A 9,467-nucleotide genomic window follows, 5' to 3' on the forward strand; every position below is an offset into this window, starting at 1 on the left:
ATAATGCCTGGTCCCCGCGAACTCGCGATCCGTTTCCTCCGCTCCCCCGCCTTTTCTCTCTTTCCCCCCTCACGCCCGGGGGGGGGGGGGAAGGAGCCCCTCACCAGCCGCGCTCTATCTCGTTCCACCACCTCGCGTCACGTATGTACGTCTGCATGCCAGCATGTGCACGTATACGCGTCGTCGGTCTGCATTACAAATTTTTGGTACCGCGCGCTTATACATTAGCGGCGGCAATACGTAAGGCAAACACCGATTCCGGAATCTCGCTGGAGATTCCGCGGGGTCGCGAAGGGAGTCTCGAGTTATCGAGGCGATTGGCCTCGAGGAATCACTCTCGCTCTCTTTGTCAAACGATTCTCCCCGCGTGTCCCCGGGGATTCTCTGGAATGCAAGGGGGGACCAACGTATGTATGTATGTACCCCGCGCTCTTCGCGTCTCTCGTCGATTAAGGACATGCGCCTACTTTTGCTACTTCGCCAAGTGGAATGTCCGGTGGCGTCGGAATGAATATTGATTAAAAATTCGACGTTCCCGCCGCGCCTAGCGGCGGAGACAACCGAAATGGAATCGGGATGGATGGAAGAGAATTTGAAAAGTTGATTATGCGTACAGAAATAGAAGAAAGTATAATACTAATTCAATAGGACGTAAAGCCAACTCCCGAAGAATCCGAGGAATTCAGAGGCTTGGCGAAATTTCTATTAATTTTTTTTCCGATTCGCAAGGTATGTTAATGAAATTGCTGAATTACTTTCGATCACTCGCAAAATTTAATTAACTTCTCATTAATTATCGCGAAAAGATAGAGGATTTCTCTCTCTCTCTCTCTCTCTCTATCCAGTTTAATTTAACTGTGAAGAAGTATTATACTTATCATCAGAGGCAGAGAGACCGTACGTATGTATAATATAAAAAAAAATTAATTGGTATCTCCGGAATTTATTAAGGCATAATAAGACGTAAATACAGCGAACGAAATTAGGCTACGAGAGCGCTAGCCGTTGAACTTTCGTATTTCCAATTCGGCGGCAGCGATCCCTTTGCCTTATAGTATCGTGCCAACCTGTGAATTCTCGACTCAACGAGAATCAAGCGGAACTTGCTGTCCTTGTCCTTGCGATTGCGCTCCAGGTGCTTGCGCACGGCGACGGCCTTTTTGATCAGGTAGTACAGATCCTCCGGTAGATCGGGGGCCAGGCCCATGCTCTTTACGATGCGCAGAATCTTGTTTCCCGTACGGAATCGCACCTGCGCAACCCCATGCGAGTCACGAAGTATGACACCTGCGAAAATAATAAGTCGTATTATGCACATCGTTTTTTTTTTGTTCGCTATCTTAATGACTCTCGAACTTGATATTCTACAAGAGTGTCAGTGACAACCTATCGTGAAATGACAAGTGATCGTATTCACATCAAACATCACTGGGATTATAATCTTGCAAACATGTTTTGTTAAGGGAATCAAATTAAAGTAGACTCTAAGATTCCCTGAATAGTTTGCTTTCAGATAGATTAGTTCTTCCAAATTAACAAGGCCTTTATTAAATTCTTTTCCATTCGTCTTGGTTTCACTGGTTGTCTTGCCGCTGCGCGCGGCAAGAATGTCAAATTTTTTTTTTAAGCAAAAACATAAAGGCGTTATTAAAATTACCAATTTGAGACGGTGTGTGTCCTTTCTTTGCTAGCTTGTAGATAAGTTCTTTGCAATCCTCCGGCGTCAGCTTCAACCAAGTTGGTACACTTCGTCGGTAAGGGAGCGCTGACTGGGATATACCCTTTCTGAAAAATTAATACACCTGTTAAATGCAAACTGTAAAATTATTATAATTAAATATATATATACTTAAAACAATAATTTAATACTTATAAAGAACAACGACTTATAGCCCTTTATAAGTATTAAATTCATGCACGCGCATCTAATCACGCCATCGATGCGCAATGTTAACTGTCTTATCAAGATTTTAAAACGTGCTTTATTTTGTAAATTAATTAAATATATATAATTAATATTAGAAGGCTCAATAATTTAAAACAATTTAATACTTATAAAGGACTATGAGCCCTGCAGCCCTTTATAAATATTAAATTCATGCACGTGCATCTAATCAAGCCATCAATGCGCAATGTTAACTGTCTTATCAAGATTTTAAAACGTCCTTTATTCTGTAAATTAATTAAATATACATAATTAATACTAGAAGGCTTAATTTTAAAATGTGCTTTAGTCTGCAAATTAATTAAATATACATAATTAATATTAAAAGGCTCAATAATTTAAAACAATTTAATACTTATAAAGGGCTATGTGAGCCGCAGCCCTTTACAAGTAATAAATTATTGTTTCAAATTATCGAGCCTTCTAACATTAATTATGCATATTTAATTAATTTACAGAATAAAGCACGTTTTAAAATCCTGCTAGTTAACATTGCGCGTCGATTGGCCTGATTAGATGCGCGTGCATGAATGAAAAGTATTCTCCTCGGATTCATGCCATAATACAGCATGTCCTGCCATCGCGATCGCACCACGCGCACACGTGGTTAGGTTATGTGCTCGGAGAAGGCGGCGTGTCCGATCTGAGCCAAGATCCACGGCGTGTCGAGGCAGAACCGTTGGATCACACTCGACAATTGCAAACTGTACAAATCCAATAGATCGAAAAGTAATTGATCGTCCGAACGAGAAAGAAGGGAAAAAAACGGGAGCCACACAACACATGGTCGCCGGACGGGCACGCCGTGTCAGAACGTCTCGACGCCGAGGTGCCGCGAAAGTCGCGAGCGCGTCGCGGCGAATCGGAAAATCGGAGAGATCACGTTGGAGATGCGATAAACGTCATTACGTTACCCGTGCGAGTGCATACGACCCATTTTGAGGAATTCTCTCTAACAGCAACGACGTCTGCGAGGAAGGAAAGCGAAAAGGAGCAACGAGGGGGAGGAACGGTGGTGCCCTCTCTGCGGCCAACAAGGGAGATTCGGCCGCCTCCTAAAGACCTGTTCGCAAAACTAAGGGCGAATTCACACCTTGACAGAAAAGCGGAAAACAGAAAAGCAGAAGCCAATCAGAACTCGCACTAGTAGCAAGAAAAACAGAAAGCAAAAACTATTGACTACCAACGCGAGTTCTGATTGGCTTCTGCTTTTCTGTATTCCGCTTTTCTGTCAAGGAGTGAATTCGCCCTTAAGCCCGTATCAGACTAAAGATTGAGATTGAGATTGGAATGGAATTTGACCAATTAAAAGTTCACTAAATTTGAGATTAGTTTTCTTTCTTCTAATTGATTAAATTCCAATTCAATCTCAATCTCAATCTTTTAGTCTGATACGGGCTTTAAGCCGTAATCACACTAGCGATTGAGGTTGAGATTAGATTAAAATTTGACCAATCAGAAGAAAAATAACTAATATCAAGTTTAGTAAATTTTGCTTTAATTGGTCAAATCCCAATTTAATCTCAATCTCAACCGCTAGTGTGATTACGGCTTTACGGCTTACGATTTACTATTTTCATTGTAGATAGAGCTTTAAATCACTTTCGAGCGAGATTACAATTGGATGCTCGTTCGTGATATATCATTCGCGTTCGTCTTCGCGTCTCGCTTTGGGATATTTGGAATTTATGGTATGTAGACGGAGAGAAACTCAGAAAGAGAGAAGCGGATTCGCGCGCGAACGGACGTTATTGAGTTGCGAATCGCCCGTCCGTCGAGATCGTACATACAGCGAGACTTCGAAAATCGCACGTTCAAATTACACTGACTCGCGCGCTCACTTCCGGTCGGTCGGGTACTACGCGCGACGGTTGCCGCACTGTTTCCCGACGACGGTCGGCCGCGGCATCGCCTGGTCGACACCATCCGATCGACCGATCCGTCCGATCGCGCAAAATCTCGATTCTTCGCGCTGCACGCGAGCGGCGCGTCAACGCGGGCGGTCCCCCTCGGCGCCGCGCGGCCGCGTCGTCGCGCCCCCGACCGACCGTCCGTCCGTTCCGCGGTGGCGCGGGGCCGGAAGTGACGTCGCGACGTCATCCAATACACACCACCACGGCACGGCACTGGAGCGCACGGCGTCCGCGATTCCAATATGTCCGCTGTCTCGCGATAGAACCGCGTACCTTCACGGACGGCGTACCTGTGCACGGGGCGAGAGTACCGCGGTGTGCGGATTCCGGCGCGCGAGCGGCTTCGGGGAGCCGTACGTAGGGCCGTGGGATCGGCGTCGCGCGGCCGCGGTCCACCGGCGTGCGGCGCGTTCGCGGCAGGAGTCGGAGTCGTCGGGTCGGGGTCGGGGAGCGACTCTACCCGAGGGAGTGAGAGGAACGCGAGAGAGGCGCGCACATACACACGGGCAGAGTGAGAGAAGGAGCGAGCGAGCGAGCGAGCGAGCAAGCAAGCGAGGAGGAAGAAGAAGAAGCGAGAGAGCGCGGAGCAGGACGGCGATACGAGACGGTGAAGCGTCAACTACGGGTCAGGGCACATCAATCGGGTACGGCCACTGTTTCTTCGCGTGCGTCCGCCTGGCGGCCGCCCCTCGTCTCGTCCTCGCGACCGCTACCTGAACGTCATCCGGGGTGAGGGGGGAGGGGGGGGGAGGGGACGTGCGACCGCGACGAGCGTCGGCCTGATCTTCGCCGCGCGGCGCCCACACGAACCCCCCGTCGTCGTCGTTGACGCGTCGACGACGCCGAGGGCGGGCGCGGAATCCGCGACGCCCGCGCCCGTCGTCCGCTCGCACACGTTGAGCGAGCTCGACGGATCGAGCCCGACAACGACGACGTCGACGTCGACGACGACGCTTTGCTTCCCCGATGTCGATCGCCATCGGCGCGGCGGGGGGACGACGCGACCGTCGCGATCTGAGGCCCCGGAAACAAACGGTCGCGGGACACACGAGAGCGCGCCGCGCAGCGGCATTAAGTAATTTCCCCATCCCTCTCTCTCTCTCTCTCTCTCTCGATAGTCTCGATTTCGTATCCAGGATTTGCGGGATCTCCTCGGGGCCGCGAAACCGTAAACCAGAGGATCCACAACGGCTCGTGCGCTCGTCGTTGGATCCCCGCTGCTTTAAGGAGTTGAATCAGGGTCACCGAGAGAGACACATATACCCTCGGTGTTGATAATCGAGACGATCGAAACGATTTGTTTGTTACTCCGACGAGAAAGTATGATACGCGCAGCGCGCATACACTGGACGAAAACTTGGAATAACGTCACGAATTCTTGGTTGCAGAAGGACATTCTACGAGAAGGATTCAGTGGGTATGAATTTTAGCAGTAGTCAAGATGTCAAGTGACAGCGATAGTACTTGTTCGATACATCATCACACTCACAAGCGCAAGAAGATTGTCATTAGCGATAGTGATAGCAGCGACGAATCTGTTATTGTACAAACTCGAAGGAAGAAGAAGATACTTGTACGTATATATAGAAATGTTCTTAATTATTGCAATTTTTTTAGATGAATTATTTTTTTTTAGATAAAATTAAATTTTTTTCATCTAACTGTGTACTTGCGGAATCTACTAACTCTTATTTGTCTAGCCCCTTATTATGCACATAATGAAGAAATATATATAATAAAAATTATGTATGTGTAAATGTATGCATAAATTAATGACTTTGCAAGACTTTATTTACATGACCTTATCTCGTAACTTAGTGAACACATTGGAATTTTAAATTGCAATTGCATTTGTGTTGTTGTTTCAGAGAGTCGTTAGCGAAGGAGAAAGTAGCAGCGACGATAGTGATGTACCTAAGCCTGTGATTAGACGACAAAACCATGTAAATGTTATACAACTATTTTATTGATTTTTTTTTTAATATTTAGCTAAACTCAGCGACGTGTCTACATTAATATTATCATTTTGTTGCACAGAGAGTTATTAGTGAGGATGAATCCAGTTACAATAGTAGCGGAGGAGGGAGCGGATCCACTCAGAATGGTTAGCATACTTATCGATCGTCTTAAAACATTGGCACGCTTTTGTACTTGCTAAAACATGCAGTGTCATGCGTATTACAGATAGCAGTAGCACATCCGAATGGCAAAGTGATTGGTCGAGTTCCGACGAGCTGAGCGGGGACACCGGCAAATATAAAGCCAAGCGAAAAGTCTTGTCGAAAACCAAGGGTGAAAATGCCGATAAGCCTGGCTCCTCCTCGCCGACCAACGCCAACGCCAACTCCGACAGCGACGATCAATTGGAAAAGTGTCCTATATGTCTGCTACCATTTAGAAAGCAGCAAGTCGGCAACCCATCCGAATGCGATCATTGCTTCTGTTTAGAATGTTTACTGGAGTGGAGTAAGAACATTAACACTTGCCCTGTGGATCGCATACCCTTCACTACAATCGTTGTTAGAAATCATTTTGACGGCGAGGTAAATCATTTTGCCATTATAAGGTGGAAGAAAGTATAAAGAGTATTATATAAAAATTATATAAAAAAAAACATACAACAGTGTAAGAAAGATCTTCGTTTTTTTGTTTTTGCATTGTTATAGTTTTTCTTATATTTTTTTTTAATACTACACTATGTTGATTCGAAAATATCACGTACAAATAGCTCAAGCTTATGTCAAAAGCACTTTTACTTTATTTTTGGCATAGAATATATAAGGTGAATAAATTGAAAAAATTTATATCGCAATTTTAATATGCATATCCTTTGCTTGTCGTAGATCATAAATCGTTTACCAGTAGAAGCTGTGCCGCGTATTGAAAATCAAGCGGACGATCCAACATATTGCGAGATATGCCATGAAAGTGACAGGGAAGATCGAATGTTACTTTGCGACAATTGCGATCGCGGCTATCATATGGAATGTTTAACACCTCCGATGACTACGGTTCCCATTGAAGAATGGTACTGTCCGGGGTGTACCCGAAACAACTCAACTAGATCGGTATATAGCAACTCTTATTCATATTTAAATATATCTAAAGATAAGTTACATTGTACCAATGGATTATTTGTAGATTACAATTTAACTGACAATTCTGGCATATAAAAAATTCTTCTAATATATATTAATTGTAGATTAAGATTATTTTTTTTACGCTAAATATTGATTTTTTTATATTTGTCATGTGTTATCTCTTTCATATTACGTTTTAATATTATTAGATAATATTAAATTTGAACATATATTTGGTCAACTTATATTTCCGCAATATACGTACTTAAGGTTTTTTTTTTTTAGAAATGCTTAAGTTAGAAATACATAAATTAATTTCAAAAATTGCAAGAACTTAAAAAACTACAAGATATAAGAACAAAATTTAAATTGCCTAATAGCAAGATAAATATTTAATTAAAGGTAACATTTCCGTGTAAATTAATTGAATCAATTATAATTATTGTTTAAATTAATTGAGTTTATATGAAATATTTTCCGACAAATAGAAAAATTATCTTTTATAAAAGTCATGCGTGGTGAACGTAAGAGATTGTTAATTCCTTCTTTTTTTTTTTATTTATCTTTGCAGTATTTGTCGAGTTTCGTGCCAACACTTGTGCAGACAGGGAGAAATCCTAGTCGGTTCCTCCGTGATTTAAGTAGGAACTTGAACTTAAACATATTCCGTAATATACTTCCTCCTTTCAATGATCGTACACACGTACCTGCCAATCGCGCTCGCAGGCCACGAGTGCGCAATCACGGTCCGACAGACGATATCGAGCAGTTTATCGATCCGAATCAGCCGTCTACCTCGTCCGGCCTCGATTCGATCGGCGACAATAGCCGGAGTCGTTCCCCAAACACTAGCCTAGAAGGTAACGCTTCTTCCACGCGTTCGAACACAAAGCCCAAGACCAAAACGCCGAAGAGGAAGCGGAAGAAGCTCGCGAAGAGCGCGAAGAAGAGCGGCGGTAATCTGCTACGGCAAGTTCGAATCACAGAGTACAACGATGACGGCGAAGAGGAAGAGATAGTGACGTATGTCAAAGTCGCATCATCCACGTCGAGGAGGAAGTGTAAGAAAAGAACAAAGAAAACGCGCAAGGTATAACGCTAATTTCTCCTCAAATGTAGCATAATAGCTTTAACACGCAACATCGCTGCATCGCATTGCCAGATGCGTATACGAAATCGTTTTTTTAAACGGCATATTTTACATATTTTATCGTTTGACATCGAGACATTTTGTTGAGACGTTTTTTTAATTGATTTAATGAGTGAGATTTTTTAGTACGATTCCCGCATTCTTATGCTGTGTTTTAAAATATTTATTTATTAAAGTTATTGAAATATTTTATATATAAAAACTTTATTTATCATAAATTGAATTGTACGGTCTGGTGATGCCAGCGTGTCTCATTATAAGTGTTCATCATCTCGGACTTCCGATCCAGACTATCCGATCATTGCTGTATTCCCTCTCCCTCCCTCCCCTTTATACTTATGCCACCTACGTAACACAATCCAATTGAATTAGACTTTTCTATTGTAACTCATTGTTCTTAATTTATATAAATAAAAACGATTTTCTCACACTAGATGCACTTGGTTTTTTTTCTTAATTTTGCTTAAATGACTTTATTATTCATGTGATAGACTCTGACTCTTGAGTGTAGAGAAACTTCAACGGTGTCTTAACTTTAACGTTAAGTCTAAAATCAACCGTTTCCAAAAATGAAACCGTTTTAACTTTAAGATTAAAATCATGTGTGCGATTGATTTCTCTAATGATGTGACTTTCTTATTTACTTGTAATATATTGTGATATCCTATATAACATAACAACGTGACATAAAGTATAAAATATATAAAAATATATACATATATTATGAATAAGTTAATAAAATAAGAATACACTTTTAAAATTGTACACATTAAGAATAATTAAATTACGCACAAGAAGCATTACCCTGAGAGCATTGCCATCAAAAACAATGCTTCTACTTAGATCTGTTTAGATCAAAAATAAGTCAAATCTTTTTTCTTTTTTAAAGAACAATGAATTTACAAATTAATTTAACCTACTTCAATGGGACTTTTAATTATCTTGCTTTCAAAAATAATTGCAACTTACTAATTAAACTCTTGTATATCTTTTTTTAACGAATTACATGTCCTCACTATAGTCGATAAAATCTATTAATTGCTTACTTTACTAACGTGCTCTAACTTATGTATCTCTTATCTTATACACTTCCGGATAAATTTGAAAAATTTTGAATAGAATTTTTTTTTTCCGTAACGCTTTCTCCTCATGCTGCTTTACAGCATTTTATTTTCTACACGTAACTTTTATCATTAAATATATACCATTAAATATATAAGGGTGGACCATTTTAATCCATCCAGTCGAATATCTTGAAAATCAAGCCCGGGAGAGAAAAATTTTTCAGACAAAACTTGTAGGGTTTCGAGGGGGACATAAGATGATAACATTGGTTCTGTCTCTTATACACATCTCTGAGCGGGCTGGCAAGGCAGACC

General features: G+C 42.1%; 2 protein-coding genes across 5 annotated transcripts in view; one reads left to right on the plus strand and one right to left on the minus strand.

Annotated features, from left to right (window-relative positions):
• Window positions 1–923: 923 nt before the first annotated feature.
• Window positions 924–2,971, minus strand: LOC105450581 (40S ribosomal protein S13). Its single transcript, XM_011690510.1, has 3 exons — window positions 2,860–2,971; window positions 1,658–1,785; window positions 924–1,287 (listed from the first exon to the last, which is right to left on the minus strand). Exons 1-3 carry the CDS (start codon window positions 2,880–2,882, stop codon window positions 983–985), a joined length of 456 nt encoding a protein of 151 aa, XP_011688812.1. The 5' UTR covers window positions 2,883–2,971; the 3' UTR covers window positions 924–982.
• A 612-nt stretch (window positions 2,972–3,583) lies between these two features.
• LOC105450582 overlaps window positions 3,584–9,467 on the plus strand; it is a 16,125-nt gene continuing 10,241 nt past the window's right edge. Inside the window, exons 1-7 of one of the 4 annotated variants that reach the window (XM_011690513.1) lie at window positions 3,584–3,636; window positions 5,247–5,431; window positions 5,727–5,801; window positions 5,896–5,962; window positions 6,043–6,401; window positions 6,702–6,926; window positions 7,510–8,028. In XM_011690513.1, coding sequence (XP_011688815.1) covers window positions 5,300–5,431; window positions 5,727–5,801; window positions 5,896–5,962; window positions 6,043–6,401; window positions 6,702–6,926; window positions 7,510–8,028 — 1,377 coding nt within the window. In that variant the 5' untranslated portion in view covers window positions 3,584–3,636; window positions 5,247–5,299. Of the gene's footprint in view, window positions 3,637–4,407; window positions 4,503–4,904; window positions 4,934–5,073; window positions 5,179–5,246; window positions 5,432–5,726; window positions 5,802–5,895; window positions 5,963–6,042; window positions 6,402–6,701; window positions 6,927–7,509; window positions 8,029–9,467 lie in introns of those variants that run through there. The other 3 variants (XM_011690511.1, XM_011690514.1, XM_011690512.1) reach the window with 3 other exon arrangements.

The sequence above is a fragment of the Wasmannia auropunctata genome, unplaced genomic scaffold, assembly GCF_000956235.1.
Source record: "Wasmannia auropunctata unplaced genomic scaffold, wasmannia.A_1.0 LD336060.1, whole genome shotgun sequence".
NCBI lineage: Eukaryota > Metazoa > Arthropoda > Insecta > Hymenoptera > Formicidae > Wasmannia > Wasmannia auropunctata.

What these genes read in the sequence shown, in the direction of transcription:
- LOC105450581 (XM_011690510.1), bottom strand. Translation starts at nt 2,882, where the DNA reads ATGGGTCGTATGCACTCGCACGG. An exon ending in GGTCGTATGCACTCGCACGG is followed by an intron (nt 1,786 to 2,859) that starts GTAACGTAATGA and finishes TTAATTTTTCAG; the next exon opens with AAAGGGTATATCCCAGTCAG. An exon ending in ACACACACCGTCTCAAATTG is followed by an intron (nt 1,288 to 1,657) that starts GTAATTTTAATA and finishes TTATTTTCGCAG; the next exon opens with GTGTCATACTTCGTGACTCG.